General features: G+C 40.5%; 1 protein-coding gene across 1 annotated transcript; it reads left to right on the plus strand.

Moving 5' to 3' along the window:
• The first annotated feature begins 469 nt into the window (after positions 1-469).
• LOC120063378 (elongation of very long chain fatty acids protein 7-like) lies at positions 470-19,746 on the plus strand. The gene is made up of 8 exons (XM_039013732.1): positions 470-621; positions 14,386-14,474; positions 15,095-15,285; positions 16,623-16,703; positions 17,174-17,230; positions 17,430-17,535; positions 17,761-17,897; positions 18,067-19,746. Exons 2-8 carry the CDS (start codon positions 14,411-14,413, stop codon positions 18,337-18,339), a joined length of 909 nt encoding a protein of 302 aa, XP_038869660.1. The 5' UTR covers positions 470-621; positions 14,386-14,410; the 3' UTR covers positions 18,340-19,746.
• The last annotated feature ends 824 nt before the right edge of the window (positions 19,747-20,570 follow it).

Genomic DNA, 20,570 nt, shown 5'->3' on the forward strand with positions numbered 1-20,570 from the left:
ATGTGGCAAATGGAAATCAAATCAGATGGACATCATCAATATATGGGATAGGTTGAGGGTAGAGGAAGGACAAGAGTTAAACAAAATAATTTTAAAAAACAATTGTAAAATAGACTGTGTCCATAAAATGTATGTATAAACTGGAAATACAGGCCTAAGTGTTGTTGTTCACTAGTTTGCTCCAATTGGGGGAGGCGTTGTAGGGTAATAAAGGAAATATATATATTTTTAAATGTATATGTGTGTGTGTATGTATGTGTGTATGTATATATCTATATCTATAAAAGTGATTGCTTTTGATGAACACGCTTTATCTGCCTCCCAATGAAAACGAATTAGAAAATATATGTTTTATGTTTCTGGACGATATGTACTACGCTGCCATCTTGACAACATGACCGAGCGGCCCTCCTCCCTCACCGATTTTGCCCGTTCACGTCAAGGGCCATAGACCTGTGCCCCGCGCTTCAAGTTAATATAACTCACTCATTGGACGGCAGTTGCACAGTAGGGAAGCGACTCCCTGAAAATTACATTTGACACACCTGTCGTCAATTGCTTACAGCTGAGCCGGAGTAGTAACACAAGACCGAGTAGGATACTTCTCTCACAATATTGGAGGTTTGTGAATTATGTTACGGTAGCCTATACCATATTGTGTTGCTACATTATTCATACACTGAATAATAACTCTGCCTCGCAGTCTCAGCAGAATGAAAGTGTCATATTAACGTAGGCTATATACAGTAGGCTAAACGCCTCACACTTATTATTATTTTTCTTTTGTCACACATTGTCCGGCATTTTCTCTTAAGTGTAAACTGAGGTTGAAGGGATTTGCTTGAAGTCCATGTTATGCGGCATCCATCTTTGCACCTGTTACGATGCCTGGTCTGTGCTGCTGCAGCCCTGAAAGATTCCTTTTTTTATCAGGTCTCGTGCCTTTGAATCGGCTGTTGAAAATAACCTGGTCTTCAGGGGCGGCGATAAGGGAGGAAACATTATTTTATTAAATACTTTTGTAATCTTGCTTCCCTAATTTATTTGAGATGTAATGTCGAGAGTGTGGCGCATAATTCATCACAACCCATTGCTGTGGGAAATTAGGAGTTTGATAAACGTTGTGGCAATATTCCAAATGATCAGCGATGGTTTTATTGGTATTTTCTCCTCGAGCCTACAGGTCAATTTTATAATTCAGGTGTTGCGCATGCTGTTAGTTTTACCTTGCTGTCTAGCTGCGAATTTCTTGTCTAGAAAGACTAGGCCTAGGATAAAAATACTGAGCTATATTGTATTCTCCAAACAATGATAATCATTATTTTAGATTTACTAATACAATTGTTCAGAAAGATATTTACGTAACACTTTTCTCCCAAAAAGATGTGTCAATTCTTTGTACCCCAGTTTTTTTTCAATATTTTGTGCACCCTCTCCTTGCAAGGAAAATGGCACTGAGCCTTTTTCTATATGTTATGATATTGGAGAACATTGGAGAACTTTGGGTGGGTCATATATAATACCATTCCTCCATACAGAATCTTCCCAGATTATTAATATCCTTCAGTCTGTGTTTATGGATTAGATTACCCCCAAAGACCTTTATTTTCATCTCATAAAATTATGTCCATAGCGCCTGGTTCCAGTCTAAGTGCCAATACTGTTTAACAAGCTACAGGTGTTTACCTTTGTTGGTTCCTCTCAATAAAGTTTTTTTTCTGGCAACCCTTCCAAAGAGACTATTGGCAGGTGGCATCTAATTATGGATTAACAAACTTGGTGACCCCAAGGTGTCACCAAGTACTGTGATTCTCCAACTAGCCGATATACCGCGGAGTGTCTGGATACAGCATGGCCAAAAGTACATGGGCACACCTTCAAATTAGTGGATTTGGCTAATTCAACCACACCCATGCTGACAGGTATATTAAATCTAGCACACAGCCATGCAATCACCATAGACAGACATTGGCAGTAGAATGGCCCGTACTGAAGACCTCAGTGACTCAACATGGTACCGTCATAGCATGCCACCTTTCCAACAAGTCAGTTCGTCAAATGTCTGCCCTGCTAGAGCTGCCCCAGTCAACTGTAAGGGCTGTTATTGTGAAGTGGAATGTCTAGAAGCAACAACGGCTCGGCCATGAAGTGGTAGGCCACACAAGCTCACAAAACGGGACCGCCAAGTACTGAATCGCTCGGTTGTAACACTAACTAGTTCCAAACTGCCTCTGGACGTAACGTCAGCACAATAAATGTTGGCCGGGAGCTTCATGAAATGGGTTTCCATGGACGAGCAGCCACACAAGCCTAAGATCACCATGCGCAATGCCAAGCGTCAGCTAGAGTGGTGTAAAGCTCGCCGCCGTTAGACTCAGGAGCAGTGGAAATGCTTTCTCTGGAGTGATGAATCGCGCTTCACCATCTGGCAGTCTGACAGACAAATCTGGGTTTAGCAGATGCCAGGAGAATGCTACCTGTCCCAATGTATAGTGCTAACTGTAAAGATTGGTGGAGGAGGAATAATGGTCTGGGGCTTTTCTTCATGGTTTGGGCTAGGACCCCTAGTTCCAGTAAAGGGAAATCTTAACGCTACAGCATACAATGACATTCTAGACGATTCCTTGCTTCCAACTTTGTGGCAACAGTTTGGGGAAGGCCCTTACCTGTTTCAGCATGACTATGCACAACGCGAGGTACAGAAATTGTTTGTCGAGATTGGTGTGGAAGAACTTGACTGGCCTGCACAGAGCCCTGACCTTAACCCCATCGAACACCTTTGGGATTAATTGGAACGCAGACTGCGAGTCAGCCCTAATCGCCCAACATCAATGCCCCACCTTACTAATGCTCTTGTGGCTGAAGGGAAGCAAGTCCCCACATAAATGTTCCAACATCTAACGTAAACTCACCCCATTCCGTACAAATGTGCGCAACCGCGACATTCAAACGAGGCTGCAAAGAAAACTAATGGGACTGTAGCGACTGTGTTGACTTCAAAATCTGGGGTGTGAACTACGTTTCTATTCAAGCGTTGATCGACATGGTAATGGCTCTATAGTATTGGAGAAAAGTTGAAAAAACTGACCCTCTGTTACATCGTGATGTGTCATGTTGTAACGTACAGCACGCATAAAGCAACTATTTCTGAGTTGAGCTGAGAAGAACAAGTAGGGGGGTGATGTGCAATGAGTCTTGACTGATGAGTTACTACCGGGATGACTGACTTAAATCCTTTCTGTGTAGCCTGATTGATGGGGTGTTCTGGGCCCATTGGAATACTTAAAAAATGCATTCACCCTTGAGGTAATCACTTATTTTACATGTCTGGAGAGTTGAAAGTAAGGGTTCCTCCTTTCACCAACCCAGTCCTGTATTTAAACTGTAGTCAGATTTCTCACTCATGGTAAATCTGTTCTGAGTAGTCTTCAACTTCTTCCCTCAGTAGAACTCAAGGTGTTTCCTCTGGTGTTCTTCGGCAATGACGTAGTCATTTGTGTATTTGGAGTAGAGGTCGACCGATTATGATTTTTCAACGCCGATACCAAAGCCGATTATTGGAGGACCAAAAAAAGCCGATACCGATTAATCGGACGATGTAATTTTTATTTTATTTGTAATAATGACAATTACAACAATACTGAATGAACACTTATTTTAACTTAATATAATACATCAATAAAATCAATTTAGCCTCAAATAAATAATTAAACATGTTCAATTTGGTTTAAATAATGCAAAAACAAAGTGTTGGAGAAGAAAGTAAAAGTGCAATATGTGCCATGTAAGAAAGCTAACGTTTAAGTTCCTTGCTCAGAACATGAGAACATATGAAAGCTGGTGGTTCCTTTTAACATGGGTCTTCAATATTCCCAGGTAAGAAGTTTTAGGTTGTTATTATAGGAATTATAGGACTATTTCTCTCTATATGTTAAGAGAATTTTGTTCTCAATGTTCATAAACTGAACTTCAATTAAACTACTCTGTCACTAAGAATTTGTAAGGTTCTTATTGAAATGTAACAGACAGAGGCCAGTCTACAATAGTCAGCAAAGTTTATTTACGAGAGCGCTGCTGTGCATATACAAAAACGTTCCTTTTATAATATTCTCTTAACCTACGCACATACATACACACTAATATTTGGATTCTCTCTTTTTCTCCTGGAGTCTCACCACAGTTTATTACCACTCAGCTGACAGTTCCAGTCCCCCCCAGATACGGGAAATCCCTGTTCTATCTCATCTCCCCAGAGTTATAGCCGGGTCAGTTCAAACATAGTTTAATGATCCACTTTGTTTTCTTTAGGCACACACATACATTCCTCTCTTCCCAGGTACATGCTACATAACCTCTTTATTATGAACTAACATTATTTATCAATATAGAAAAACAGGGTTAAATTCAGTTTGTTATAGTTCTACGTTAAATGTATACATCATTTAGTCATTATTCATAAAAATCATAACACTATACCATTTGTATTTCATTAAACTTTGACTATTGGATGTTCTTATAGGCACTTTAGTATTGCCAGTGTAACAGTATAGCTTCCATCCCTCTCCTCGCTCCTACCTGGGCTCGAACCAGGAACACAACGACAACAGCCACCCTCGAAGCAGCGTTACCCATGCAGAGCAAGGGGATTAACTACTCCAAGTCTCAGAGCGAGTGACGTTTGAAACGCTATTAGCGCGCACCCCGCTAACTAGCTAGCCATTTCACATCGGTTACACCAGCCTAATCTCGGGAGTTGATAGGCATGAAGCACAGCGAAGAGCTTCTGGCAAAATGCAGGAAAGTGCTGTTTGAATGAATGCTTACGAGTCTGCTGCTGCCTACCACTGCTCAGTCAGACTGCTCTATCAAATCATAGACTTAGTTATAAAATAATAACACACAAATACGAGCCTTAGGTCATTAATATGGTCGAATCCGGAAACTATCATCTCGAAAACAAGACGTTTATTCTTTCAGTGAAATACGGAACCGTTACGTATTTTATCTAACGGGTGGCATCCATAAGTCTAAATATTCTTGTTACATTGCACAACCTTCAATGTTATGTCATAATTACGTAAAATTCTGGCAAATTAGGCGGCCCAAACTGTTGCATATACACTGACTCTGCGTGGAATGAACGCAAGAGAAGTGACACAATTTCACCTGGTTAATATTGCCTGCTAACCTGGATTTCTTTTAGCTAAATATGCAGGTTTAAAAATATATACTTCTGTGTATTGATTTTAAGAAAGGCATTAATGTTTATGGTTAGGTACACATTGGAGCAACGATACGCAGCGCATCGATTATATGTAACGCAGGACATCAACCATGTGTAGTTAACTAGTGATTATGATTGATTGATTGTTTTTTATAAGATAAGTTTAATGCTAGCTAGCAACTTACCTTGGCTTCTACTGCATTTGCGTAACAAGCAGGCTCCTCGTGGAGTGCAATGTAATCAGGTGGTTAGAGCGTTGCACTAGTTAACTGTAAGGTTGCAAGATTGAATCCCCCGAGCTGACAAAGTAAAAATATGTCGTTCTGCCCCTGAACGAGGCAGTTAACCCACCGTTCCTAGGCTGTCATTGAAAATAAGAATGTGTTCTTAACTGACTTGCCTAGTTAAATAAAGATTAAATAAAGGTGTCCAAAAATACCGATTTCCGATTGTTATGAAAACTTGAAATCGGCCCTAATTAATCGGCCATTCCGATTAATCGGTCGACCTCTAATTTGGAGTACTGTAGTTTAATTGGGTATGTTTGATGGCTTCATCAGTGTGGGAGCTGTCAGACAGGAAAGGTGTGTCAGAGTTGCATAAACTGAAACAAACATGTCAATGCGTGCGTCTAATGGGGTCACCATGTCAACCAAGGTTTTGAATGACTCCGACTAGAGTGCTATCCTCTTGTGTGTTGTCAAGACACCATGCCTTATTGGTCAAAAGAGAAACTTGCATGGTCTGACCTGTAAAGTGCCATGTGTAGATCCATGTAGTGTATTATCTCAAGTAATCACCTACTACACTATACACTGCATCTGGAAAGTATTCAGACCCCTTGACTTTTCCACATTTTGTTACGTTACAGCCTTATTCTAAAACTAATTAAATAAAACATTTTCAATCTACACACAATAAACCATAATGACTAAGTGAAAACTGTTTTTTCTTTTAGAAATGTTTGTAAATTTATAAAAATAAGTATTCAGACTCTTTGCTTTGAGACTTGAAGTTGTGCTCCGATGCATCCTGTTTCCATTGATCAATCCTTGATGTTTCTACAATTTGGTTGGACATGATTTGGAAAGGCACACACCTGTCCTATATAAGTTCACACAGTTGACAGTGCATGTCAGAGAAAAAACCAAGCCATGAGGTCAAAGGAATTGTCCGTAGAGCTCTGAGACAGGATTGTGTTGAGACACAGATCTGAGGAAGGGTACCAAAACATTTCTGCAGCATTGAAGGTCCCCAAGAACACAGTGGCCTCCATCATTCTTAAATGGACAAAGTTTGGAACCACCAAGACTCGTCCTAGAGCTGGCCACCCGGCCAAACTGAGCAATCGGTGGAGAAAGGGCCTTGGTCAGGGAGGTGACCAAGAACTCAATGGTAAATCTGACAGTGCTCCTCAGTGGAGATGGGAGAACTTTCCGGAAGGACAACCATCTCTGCAGTACTCCACCAATCAGGCCTTTATGGTAGAGTGGCCACACAGAAGCCACTCCTCAGTAAAAGGCACATGACAGCCCGCTTGGAGTTTGCCAAAAGTCACCTAAAGCACTCAGACCCTGAGAAACAAGATTCTCTGGTCTAATGAAACCAAGATGGAACTCTTTAGCCTGAATGCCAAGCATCACATCTTGAGGAAACCAGGCACCATCCCTACGGTGAAGCATGGTGGTAGCAGCATCATGCTGTGCGGATGTTTTTCAGTGGCAGGGACTGGGAGACTAGTCAGGATTGAGGGAAAGATGAATGGAGTCAAGTACAGAGAGATCCTTGCTCCAGAGTGTTCAGGACCTCCGACTGGGGGCAAACGTTTACCTTCCAACAGGACAACAACCTTAACCACACAGCCAAGACAACGCTAGGGTTGAATTTCTGAATGTCCTTGAGTGGCCCAGCCAGAGCCCAGACTTGAACCCTATCGAACATCTCGGGAGAGAACTGAAAATAGCTGTGCGGCGACGCTCCCCATCCAACCTGACAGAGCTTGAGAGGATCCGCAGAGAATAATGGGAGAAACTCCCCCTCAAGAAGACTTGAGGCTGTAATCGCTGCCAAAGGTGCTTCTGTAAATGGTCTGAATACCTTTGCAAATCTGATTTTTCTTTTTGTTGTTGTGTGTGTAATGGCAGCAAAGGGGGGACCAATTCCATATTAATGCCCATGATTTTGAAATGAGATGTTTGACAAGGTGTCCACATACTTTTTGTCATGTCTATTTGATTGTTATGATCTTTTGCCATTAGGTAATGATGACATGTGTTCAGCATTTGGATCTATTGTTGGCGGTAGTTTAAAAAAAAATTGTTTTATTTTTAATCCCAGCCCCCGTCCCCTTAGAAGGCCTTTTGGTAGGCCATCATTGTAAATAAGAATTTGTTCTTAACTGACTTGCCTAGTTAAATAAACATTATTTTCCTTTGGCTCAACTCATATGATTTGAGTTTTATACAGGGCAACTCGGTGCTTGAACACTTAAACCCAGTTCAGGCATATCCTGTAGACTTACTAGTACTCTGATCTATGTTTAATATAGGGAAATGTAGTTTTGAATGTTCCATGCATTCCCTTGCTTGGGTGAGAAGGCCCTGGATAGGGTTGAGGTTTGTGCTGAGATGGGAGCTGCTCCCTTCCCCTCTTACTGTATACTGTTCCCTTAAACCAGTCAGACAGCATTTGATTGTTAAAGCTTACGTTCTTATCTTAAGGTAGTTTCACGTGGTAGGCTTTGTCAGATAACACTTTCTATCCAATACTCTGGAACTTTACACGGGTCTGTTAGATTTCATAACCACCTTGTATACTGTGATGTTGATTTACACGTTTGAGATGGAGATAAGTCTCTTCTGTACATGCAGCGCACAATACTGTATTCAGTAAATGTATTGGGTGTTTTTTTTGTTGGTATTTTGGAATACTTTAAAGTCAAATACTTCCAAAGGACAATGTGTAGTTTTCAGGCAGATGTGTGGATCTTTAGAATTGTTAGGTTTCTTGGTGTCCCCAGTGATGGGTTCAGTTTGTGTTTTCTTATTGATGCCCCTCACAAATCAGACCTTTAACTAAATTATTCTGTTAATTTGAATGGCCTGGGAGGAATTTCCCATACTAGTGAATATCAAGAAAACTGAAGTTCCTATTCAAAAAGTCCTTCCCCTCTAGGAATTTTAAATTGACCGCTTCATGTGGTTGTCTAAATGCAGGCTTGTTGTACTAGCCATTACTTGGGCCTACATGTTATGCTGAATCTTGAAGAGCATTGTATCTCATGGTTTATAAAATTAACCATCCTCTCCTGCTTGAGATGTATGGCATGATGGCTTAGGTATCTACTGGTTTAGTATGCAGTAGACAGTTTGAAAGGAAATCTGACTTGGACATGGTGTACATGTCAGACAGCAATCCAGTTGTGTTGAGTGTTGGCCTAATTGTTATACAATGCATCTTTGTTCCATGGCTTGGCATTCTGTGTCTTCAGGCTGTGGTATTATTGAATAGAGAGATGACAGGATAGTAATGCTCGCCGCATGTAGCTGTTCTCTCTGTAAATGCATGGCATTTATCCTTACCCATCAACAGGGAGGGAGCTATCCTTGATTTACCCACTTCATATGTATATACTGTATTCTAGTCAAGGCTCATCCTATATAACTACTGCTGTATACACCTTTTTCTATTACAATACTGTCTATACAGACCATTTGTGTGTATTATTGCACTGTTGGAGCTAGGAACATAAGCATTTTTCGTTACACTGGGCGATAGGTAGGGCTGGGCGATATTGGCCAAAATATCATGTATGGTATTTTTCAAGTTTGACAGTATTTTATGTTTTTGATTTAATAAAAGTTATACGTGTGACCCTAGGGTGGCAACACATATATTCTAAATTATTTCAATGGGACTTTCTCCATTCTGATTGTTTTATACTGTTCAATTCAATTTCAACCTAAAATAATTTCCTCCATTTCCATCAATTTCTGCATTTCCTGCACTCATTTGAGATCATTTCCACACTGCCACGATATGGGCATGAAAATGCCATGGACGAGTTATTGTGACAGGGTAGGAACCAAATTGATGTTCATGGTTTCCTAGGGGACCCTATAATCTTTGACTACATTAAATCTTTATTCAAATAGCCAACATATGCATGCTTCGCCTATTCCTCTTTGTTTTAGAAGATACTGTTGCACAAACAACATGCAGATTTAAGCCTCCACCAGTACTGGTATCAGGCTGTATTAGCTAGCTACGTTTGCTCTGACTCAGTACTTTTATTAGCCAGTTAGCTAGTCAGCGATTAACGTTAGCATTAGTGACTAACACGATTTAGCGTAACTTGCTAAGAAAATACAAATTAGCTGTTTGCAGATGTAAGAAACACAAACTAATATTGTAATTATAGAACGCTGGGGATTTATATTAAAATCAAAGTGGAAACATCGGTGTCATCAAGATGGTTGCATGTGCTGCATTTACCTTGCAGACTTGGCTTTGGAGATTTTTTCTGTAAGGCTATTAAGACTCTACGCAAATGGTAACAGCTCTATCAAATTGAAATATGGCACCTCACCTAGATTTGAGTTAAAGAGAGGAATTAGGACAACCTTGCCTATCTCCCCGTATCTGTTTTTATTAATCACCCAACTTCTTGCAAATTCTTTAAAAAATAGTCCTGTACAAGGTATTTCCATAGCTGGTAAAGAAATTATTATAAGCCAGCTGGCTGATGATACTACACTTTTTCTGAAAGACGCTAACCAAATTCCCATATCGATCAATGTGATACAATCCTTTTCCAAAGCGTCTGGTCTATACCTTAACATTAATAAATGTGAACTCATAGCTGTCAAAGATTGTGTGACACCTTCATATTATGGTATTCCAGTAAAAGAAGAACTTTACATATTTAGGCATAACCATTACAAAGGATCAGAAGTTTAGAGGCTTACTAAATTGTAACACTCTTACTAAAAATACCCAGAAAAAGCTAAATCAATGGCTACAGAGGGACTTATCTTTAAAAGGTAGAGTTCTAATAACCAAGGCTGAAGGTATCTCTAGACTAACATATGGCGCTCTATCTTTATATCTTGACAGTAAAATAAGCAAGGAGATAGACCAGATGCTTTTCAACTTTCTGTGGAGAAACCGTACCCATTACATTAGGAAAACTGTTGTAATGAACACTTATGAGAATGGTGGACTGAATTTTCTGGACTTTACTACTTTAAATAATACTTTTAAGATCAATTGGATAAAACAATTCCTAAGAAGACCCACTTCTATCTGGAATTTTATTCCTCATCATGTCTTCTCTACTTTTGGTGGCCTTAACTTCATGTTGTTGTGCAATTATAATATTGACAAAATTCCAGTGAAACTTTCTGCTTTTCATCGGCAGGTTTTCTTGTCATGGTCCTTAATTTATAAACACAATCTTTCTCCACACAGATATTATATATGGGATAATCGGGATATATTGTATAAAAATACTTTTGTTTTTAGAATATTGGTTCCGAAAAAAATATCCTATTGGTGAGCCAACTGGTAAATGCAGAGGGTCTTTTACTCAGTTATAAGGAATTCTTATCACTTTACAAGATCCCTGTAACACCTAAATATTTTGCAATTGTTTTAGACGCCATTCCCTCAGGTGTTGCTCTGTTATTCAGGAATGTGTCAAGACCCGACCCTCAGAGCCTACCTTCTATTGACCCTGTTGACTCATCAGTAGGAAAGATTTGTTTCTCTTTTGGTCCATTCAACAACAGAGCGATACAAACCTTGTTTCAGCAGGATGTTGTATCTATACCTTATGTCATGCCTTATTGGAATGGATTTATTGATAATATATATTGGAAAAAAGTTTGGATGTTGCCACACACATACCTACTCAACAAAATTAAGGAAGTTTCCTTTAAAATGATTCATAAATATTATCCTGCCAACCACTATATGAAGAAGTTTAAGGAAAACATCAACTCAAATTGCTCCTTTTGTAATGACCACCCAGAAACCGTGTTGCATCTTTTTTGGCATTGTATACATGTAAGAAAAATGTGGCAAGACATCAGTAGATTTATAATTGAACACATTTATGAAGATTTTACACTATTGTGGAGAGATGTACTGCTTGGATTCTTTACATACGATAAAAAATAAGCTGAAACATTAATTATGTAATTCATTTCATTATTCTTTTGGCCAAATTTCATATACACAAATGTAAATTTACTAACAAAAAAACACATTTTCTTACCCTACAAAAAGAAATTGAACTGTATTTTAAGACTGTTAAATACTCTACTAACAAAAAAGCTGTTAGAATTGTAAGTGTATGTATGTCCCTTAAGGTCCTTGTGTAATTGTAATGTGATATTGTACCCCCTAGGTCGATTGTCCATTATATATAATCTATATATACTTGTGTTCCCTTATGTACTTGCTGTATTGATTTGTTGTTAAGAAAAAAAAGAAGAAAAAAACCAACCTTGCAGACTGAACGAAAGTGTATCGTGGTCAAGCAACAACAACATGCGCTCCTTGCGTGACGGGTGGGACTGGGTCTATGTGAAAAGCGGCATGGAGTGGGATGACTCAAGTAGCGGAGTAAACTATAAAAATGGACGTCACACACGGCGTATCACATTTAACAAACCAAACATTCAAATACCGTTATAGAAGGTAAAGTAAAAACCCAAACCTGTCCGTGCATAATTACCGGTGTGTATAGTAAAATAGGGTATACCGCCCAGCCCTACACCCGCCATAATATCTGCAAAATATTTTTACTCAACCAATATAATTTTATTTGATGATTCAGTTTTGGTCTTTTATTGTCTGTAGCTTAGTGGTTAAGAGGAAGGAGCCAGTAACCAAAAAGTAGCCAAAAAGAATCCCAGAGCCGACTAGGTGAAAAATCTGTCTGTACCCAAGAGCAAGGCACTTAACCCTAATTGCTTCTGTAACTCGCTCTGGATAAGAGTAACTGCTAAATTACTCAAATCTAATGTGTGTATCCTTCCCTCCTGCCTAGCAACAGGTATGTTGTCTTGGGAATGGTATACTTGAGCAATAAGGCCAGAGGAGGTGTGGTATATGGCCAATATACCATGGCTAAGGGCTGTTCTTAGGCACAACGCAGAGTGGTATATTGGCCATATACTACAAACCCCCAAGGAGCCTTATTGCTATTATAAATTGGTTACCAACGTAATTAGAGCAGTATAACTTGATGTTTTGTCTTACCCGTGGTATACGGTCTGATATACCATGGCCTTCAGCCAATCAGAATTCATGGCTCAAACCACCCAGTTTATAATACCAGCTGTCAGAGCAGCTCACAGATTACTGCACCTGTACATAGCCCATCTATAGTTTAGCCCAAACAACTACCTCTTCCCCTACTATTTATTTATTTTGCTCCTTTGCACCCCATTATTTCTACTTTGCACATTCTTCCACTGCAAATCTACCATTCCAGTGTTTTACTTGCTATATTGTATTTACTTCGCCACCATGGCCTTTTTGTGCCTTTATCTCCCTTATCTCACCTCATTTGCTCACATTGTATATAGACTTATTTTTCTACTGTATTATTGACTGTATGTTTGTTTTACTCCATGTGTAACTCTGTTGTTGTATGTGTTGAACTGCTTTGCTTTATCTTGGCCAGGTCGCAATTGTAATTGAGAACTTGTTCTCAACTTGCCTACCTGGTTAAATAAAGGTGAAATGAAGTAAAAAATAATGATATTTAGAAAACAGGCCATCTTAAATAAGAAGAGAAAAATGTTGAGTAGAATACATGGGTGATACTGATACTCAACTAAGTTGTATAACATAATTATTATATTCTCTTAATTGAATGAAGCTTGCGTGTGTGAAACTGACTTTGTCCCAATGTGAACGTGTGCCACACACTCCAGTCAATGAGTGTTTTGCTGCTCCCTGCATGCTGACCATGTCTGCGTTTCCAAATGGCACCCTATTCCCTATTTAGTGCACTACTTTTGACCAGAGCCCTATGTGTGCGGAACCCTGACTGATGGCCATTGTACTATCAACACTCCTTCCCTAGTCTCCCTCTGAGCTACTGACAGAAGCAGAGAAATGCTGATCGGATTCTTTTCACTTCAACAATAGTCTTTCATGCATGGCTGGTATATTGTGTTATATGACCCGTCCACTTTGGGTCACCGTATTTGAATATGTATATTTATAAGAGGCAAATGGGTTATCTAGGACATGATGTCAGTTTAAAGGCATCCTTCTGGATTTTGGCAATCGGGTCCTTTATATACTTCCCCAGAGTCAGATGAACTTGTGGATACCATTTTTATGTATACGTGCGGTTTGAAGGAAGTTGCTGATTAGCATTAGCGCAATGACTGGAAGTCTATGGGTATCTGCTAGCATATACCATAGACTTGTAGTCATTGTGCTAACGCTAGTTAGCATTGGCTCGCAAAACTATCCAAGTGATATCCACAAGTTAACCTGACTCAGGGGAAGTAGATAAAAGCCTCTGTGCCAAAATCCTGAAGTATCCCTTTAAGAAAAGGGTGTAAGATTGAGATTAAGGGATGTTACTTCATGTGGATCATCCCATCAAGAAATCTCCTGTAGGACTGCCTAAAACGTGTAGCTCTGTATTACCTCTGTCGAAAATGTGATTTCCCCCCCCCCCCAGTGTTTTATCTCTATTTCCACAATATAAGGTTGGAATAATACTGTGAAATTGTGAAAATTCTGGCCTTTTTATTGTAAGAGCGGTTTGAAAAGACTGCCTGAAATTTCAGCCTGTTTGGTGGGATGGAGTTTTGGCCTGCCTGCTTGACACCAGGCGGTAAATAGACCAATAAGAAAGAGTTATCCAGACCTCAGCCAATAACAGCTAATTTTTGGTTTTGCCCTCCCAGCTCAAACCACTCCCAGACAATCCAAGCAAAACAATTCTTGCTTGAGAAATTGCCCTTTGCTAAGAAGCCATTTTAGTTTATTTTTGACTATTTTAATTGAAAACACCGTAAGGTAACGGTTTACCTTAATGTGTTTTCTATTAGCCATAAATTATTTGATTATTGAGATTAAAAAAACAGCTGCATTGGGCCTTTAACCTATGACCCGTGTGTTTCCTCCAGGACAGCTAAAGGAGCTCCGGGAGACATGGAGTTCAGGGATCTAACGACCAGGGTCGGACTCTGGTATGAGAACTTCATGAAAAATGCAGGTGAGGATCCATCACTAACTGCTGTCCAACAATGATGAATAGATTGAGTTTTGGTATTAAAAAGGCAAATAGGTTTTAGGCTACACGTTTTAGGCAAATGGGTCTCCTGAGTGCCGCAGCGGTCTGAGGCACTGCATCTCAGTGCAAGAGGTGTCACTACAGTCCCTGGTTGGAATCCAGGCTGTATCACATCCGGCCATGATTGGGAGTCCCATAGGGCGGCGCACAATTGGCCCAGCGTCGTCCGGGTTTGGCCGGGGTAGGCCGTCATTGTAAGTAAGAAATTGTTCTTAACTGACTTGCCTAGTTAAATAAAGGTTAAATACAAAAATATATGTTTTCAGTAGAAAACAGAGGATAACAAATGAAAGCATTATGCAACATTCTTTTCCTATGTGTTCCTTGGTGGAAGTGGACAGATATTGGCTGTGTATCTAGCCGAGGTTGGTCTTCTGGGGTTGATGAAGTAGCGCTGATCATCATTACAAGCCATGAGAATCAACTGTAACCTACCCTCTTAAACATAGTGTTGGTGCATCTCAGTTGATATCTTGGCTAGGTGGCATGATGTATTGATTTATTTTATTGAATCATACACTCAACCCTTCTCTGCTGTCAAGACCCCAGGACAGAAGACTGGGTTCTCATGTCATCGCCGCTCCCCCAGACCATAGTAATCGTGGCGTACATCTACTTTGTGACGCGGCTGGGGCCCAGGCTCATGGAGAAACGCAAGGCCTTCCACCTCAAAGAAGTTCTCATCATCTACAACTTCAGCGTCGTTGCCTTGTCCCTCTACATGTGCTATGAGGTGGGTCTCTTTCTCAATGGACTTCTGACAGGCTGTAGTGTTTTATACTGCCTCGTCAAGCAGGACAGTCTGTGAGGCGAGCTGCAAAAAAATGAAGCAATTGGGATTTCTCAAGTTTAATATGAAGAAGTTTAATATGAAGAAGGCTATGCTTCAGGATCACAATGATGCATCATTTCATACTTAATTACTTTCTTCTGATCATTACATTGTCAGCGGCAAAACAAACTTCATCGCAAAATAGTCGGAGCCTTATTTATTTGCATGAGATGTTTTTATAACAATGGTTCAAAATCAAATCACATACACATATTTAGCAGGTGTTATTGTGAGTGTAGCGAAATGCTTGTGTTCCTAGATCCAACAGTGCAGTAGTATCTAACAATACAGACATCTAAAGGGAAAATAATGGAATTAAGATATATATATATATATTGAGAAATGTTGGAGTGGCATTGACTAAAATACAGTATATACATATGAGATGAGTAAAGCAGTATGCAAACATTATTTAAACATTATTAAAATGGCCAGGGATTCCAAGTCTATGTAGGACAGCAGCCTCTAAGGTGCAGGGTTAAGTAACCGGGTAGAAGATGGCTGGTGATGGCTAATTAACAGTCTGATGGCCTTAGAAGCTGTTTTCAGTCTCTCTGTCCCAGCTTTGATGCACCTGTACTGACCTCGCCTTCTGGATGATAGCGGGGTGAACAGGCAGTGGCTCGGGTGGTTGATGTCCTTGATGATCTTTTTGGCCTTCCTGTGACATTGGGTGCTGTAGGTGTCCTGGAAGGCAGGTAGTTTGCCCCCGGTGATGCGTTGGGCAGACTGCACCACCCTCTGGGTTCATATAACACATACATGAAACGGAAGCTGATTGAGGGTTTTCCATTGACACTAGTTCATTGTAGGGGCACAGATCAGTGATTTACCTCAAGGAAACAGGAAAGGATGCCTTTTTGTCTTGTGTATTGGGCCAAATTCCTTTATGTTGACTGGTGTGCAGAACCTGTCTTGAGCAGGAAATGCAGGTCATGATCCACATGCCATATAGTGACATTTCTTTTTTGTACCACTCTTTTGTCAGACTGTCAAGGTTTAATGGTTGTCACCCAAACACCAACGTGTACTTGGTATTAAGAAATGTGTGTGGGGGAGGGGGGTGTCATTAGTAATACTTACTTTCTTTAGTTTCAGTGTGAAGACACATTTTTATTGACGTGTGAAGAAGATACATTTTTATTGATGTCTAATCTTTGCATAAAGGAGAGCTATGCAACAACTAGTGTGTTGTGAAATGGAGTATGTTTTTAATTCATTGCCTCTTCTTCCTGTAGTATGTGATGTCGGGCTGGGGGACGGGATATACGTTCCACTGTGACCTAGTGGACTACTCGGACTCGCCGCAGGCAGTGAGGGTAAGAGCTGTGGAATGTGACTACCTGCAACAGACAGGCAGAGAACTACTACTGGCTGTTCCTCTCTTCTTATGAACACCCATTCACCTGTGGAATCCCCCACTGACTCTAGCATGCCAACAAGCTGTTGGAACAAAGAAGCATTGAGAGCAGGTCATTCCATAGGAGTGATTCACACCACGTTTCCTGTGTTGCATAATATCATTAGTTGTGTGGTGAGGCCTGTTAGGCCGCCACCATCCTACCAAAGCAGGCTGACTATTCCGGCAGTCTTTTCAAACAGCTCTTACACTAAAAGAGCATTATCATTTTCACAGTATTATTCTAACCTCATATTGTGTAAATGCATATAAAACAGGAAAATCATATTATTTACTTTAAAAGTTCAGTGCTGTGACTGGTACACGTTTTGCTTATCTGTAAGTAACGTAATTATACTTGTCACTAATAACCTCTCTCTCACTCCTTAGATGGCAGGGACGTGTTGGCTCTACTACTTCTCAAAGTTCATAGAGATGTTGGATACGGTAAGTTTTTTTTTTTTTTTTTGTACAGCTTTCTGACTATCTGTGTCTCGCTTGTTCAGAGGGGTTGGGTTAAATGCGGAAGACACATTTTGGTTGACAGCATTCAGTTGTGCAACTGACTAGGTATCCCCTTTCCCCTTCTGTCATTTTCACTCTTGTTCTGTTCCGTGTTAAATGGCTGAATTCTCCCTCCTGTCAGATCTTTTTTGTTCTGAGGAAGAAGAACGGACAGATTACGTTCCTCCATGTCTACCATCACTCCATAATGCCCTTTACCTGGTGGTTTGGTGTCCGCTTCGCTGCAGGTACAGTAGACAAGAACTTGAGTTACTCCCATGACTGTATTAAACTACTTACAAATGGGCATACTACCAGATGTATATAATGATGGACTGTCCCAGAAAAATGTCAGTATTCAGCAGGTCATCTTCCTTAGGAGCTGTTGTAGGAAGTGGAACATGGAAACCTGGGTTAGCACTGCTCTATAGAACAACAAATCATGACTGCTAATTGCTGGTGTTGTCCTCCAGGTGGCCAGGGGACGTTCCATGCCCTGTTGAACTGTGTGGTCCATGTCATCATGTACTCCTACTACGGCCTGTCTGCCCTGGGCTCCGCCTACCAGAAGTACCTCTGGTGGAAGAAGTATCTCACCACCATTCAGCTGGTACGTACTGCACTTCACTACTACACTAGAGGGGGAATTGAATTTGAACCAATACGAGAGAGCCACCCATACGTTTTTATGGACAAGGATATTATTCTGTTGGGCCTCTTGGGATGGTCTCCTTATATGTTCAAAACAAGTAATATATAACCTTCCTGTCTGTCCTCAGATCCAGTTTGTGATCGTGACCACCCACATCTGGCAGTACTTCTTCATGGACTGTCCCTACCAGTTCCCCATCTTCATCTACATAATAGGCCTCTACGGCCTGGTCTTTCTCCTCCTCTTCCTCAACTTCTGGTACCACGCCTACACCAAGGGCAAGAGGCTGCCCAAGGTCCTTCAGGCCAAAACTTGGGCCCACCCCTACAATAAAACCAACGGCCAAAACAATAGTGAAATAACCAACGGGAATGGTTTCCATCACGACAAGAATGAGTGACAGGGTGTCCAGCAAATCAGGCTAAGGATTGGGGGTTGATTGCATTTGAATATCAGCCTATTCAGCAACTGAAATTAGACATGGGTTTCCAATATAAAAGTCAGTGCACCTTTGAATTCAAAGAGAATTGACCCCAACCCTCTGGACCTTTTGATCTCTTCTGTTCTCTCTGCTAAGGCAATCTCAAAGCTTTGACCCAAAGCTCTACTGTACTTTTCTATTTTTATACCTGTGCTTTCCTTTCCTGTTCAGGGTGAGTCTGTGTTTTTAATAAACAGATTTTGAATGTTAGATAAGTGTTAGTAGGTTAGCCAATGGTGAGACCGTTCAGTAGCTTTGTCTAGTTCTGTCAAACCAGCCTGAATAACCCACACTTCCTATGACCTGTTCTCCTCTGCTGTTTAGAATTGGTGCTGAACCTTTCTAGTTTTGGCTGCAGGATTCAGCTTTGTGACCTTGCTTTCAGCTGTTTTTTATTTTTCAATACCTGTACTTTTTATACATTTGTTTGTACATTTAATTATAAACATTTATGTATTATGTTATTGAGTCTAGCCTTGAGGACGATTTTGTCTGTCTGAGTATGTGGGCCATCTCCCAGTTAGGGCCTGAATTATTTCCTGGGTCTGGTCTCATGGCTGGGAAAAACTCTGGGCCCTACCCATAGTACACCTGTAATGGTGGAGGGGTAGAGGAAAACCATTGTGCCAGTAAGAACTGATGTTTACATGTATACTGAGTGGAGCATATTTGTGGTGACCCCCTTTTGTAAATTCCTCACCCACTTCTCTGGTTTGAGTCACAGCCGCTACTGGTGCTGAGAAATCTTCAACACCAACCTGCTCCTAAAACTGTATTTATGTCCAACAGAAATGACGGTGTGAATTTGAAGCCAGATAGGAAAGAGGTAGTGCAGTACTGTTCTTGCAGGATCCGGAGCAGAGCACAAGTTGAGCTTAAGCTCTGTCACAAGCATGGCACAATATTTGAGAAACAGTAGCCACTACATGCATATTTGTTAAATCTTCTGTTCCAAATTGAGTTCAGTTCTTATGACTTGCTTATGACAGTTTAAAGTAGGCTTTCTCAATGAGTGTGTTCACATTTGGTGCTCCCCTGGTGATTGAGGACACAGCATTAGCTGAGTGTAGGATGGGCCTCCACAGGTGTAGTAAAACCCCAGTGCCTTGGGTGCAGGCTGAGTCCAATAAGCAACAGCGATCTAGCTGATGTTACCCACGTGGGTTACGTACCGTTCAGTGCCTTTGTCAGAGCCCCTCCAGCTCCTTGATGTAGTTATGAGTGTCCTCCAGACATGATGCCACTAATTCTGTATAAAAACAGTCATTTGTAAATGTAATATTTGTATTTATGATAAAAATAAATGCTCTTTATACTGTTATTATACATCACCTGTGTGATTTTTTTCTATTCCTGGGGCTTAATTCTTAGCAAGGATAGAAATTCCCTTCAGGGCTTTGCTTGAGCATATTTAACTGTCATCTATTAAGTGGGACAGATATTAGTAAGAACTCTTTAAAATGGGTGAATCTTGACCTTTTACAAGTCAGCATTATCAATGTGACGTTCTACCTGACACACCAGATGCCAAGGCGCGTCAGCCATTGAGAATTCAACCTTGGTGATCCTTGAGTTTGGACACTGCCATTGGATGTGATGCAATGCGGGCAGTATCGCAGCTTTCACTGATTTCAAAAGGAGTGTTCCCTCAATGGCTGAAGCACAGAACAATGAGACCGATAATTCACCGGATGTATAAAGTTGGCGTTTCCACTCCACTCTGTTCGTAACAGATTTTCATTTTAGAAACAAAACTGTATTGAGATCAATGAAACATTTGATGAGAAAATTAGCAGAATGTTGTTCATTCTCCCACTACAGGCCAGATGAAGCTGGTGGCCTGCAGTGGGAGAATGAACAACATTCTGCTAATTTTCTCATCGATGAAACATTTGATCTCAATACAGTTTTGTTTCTAAAATGAAAATCTGTTACGAACAGAGTGGACTAAGTTTTTGTAGACTTTGCACTTCCCAGAGTAGGCGTTCCCTAACGGAAATATGCAATTACATGCTAGAATGCTCCAACAGGTTGGTGGCAACTTAATTGGAGAGGACGGTCTGGTTATAATGACTGTTGTGGAATGGTATCAAATACACCAAACACATGGTTTTATACCATTCCATGACCTCCCTTGTAGCATGAACTAA

Source organism: Salvelinus namaycush, chromosome 18, assembly GCF_016432855.1.
Source record: "Salvelinus namaycush isolate Seneca chromosome 18, SaNama_1.0, whole genome shotgun sequence".
NCBI lineage: Eukaryota > Metazoa > Chordata > Actinopteri > Salmoniformes > Salmonidae > Salvelinus > Salvelinus namaycush.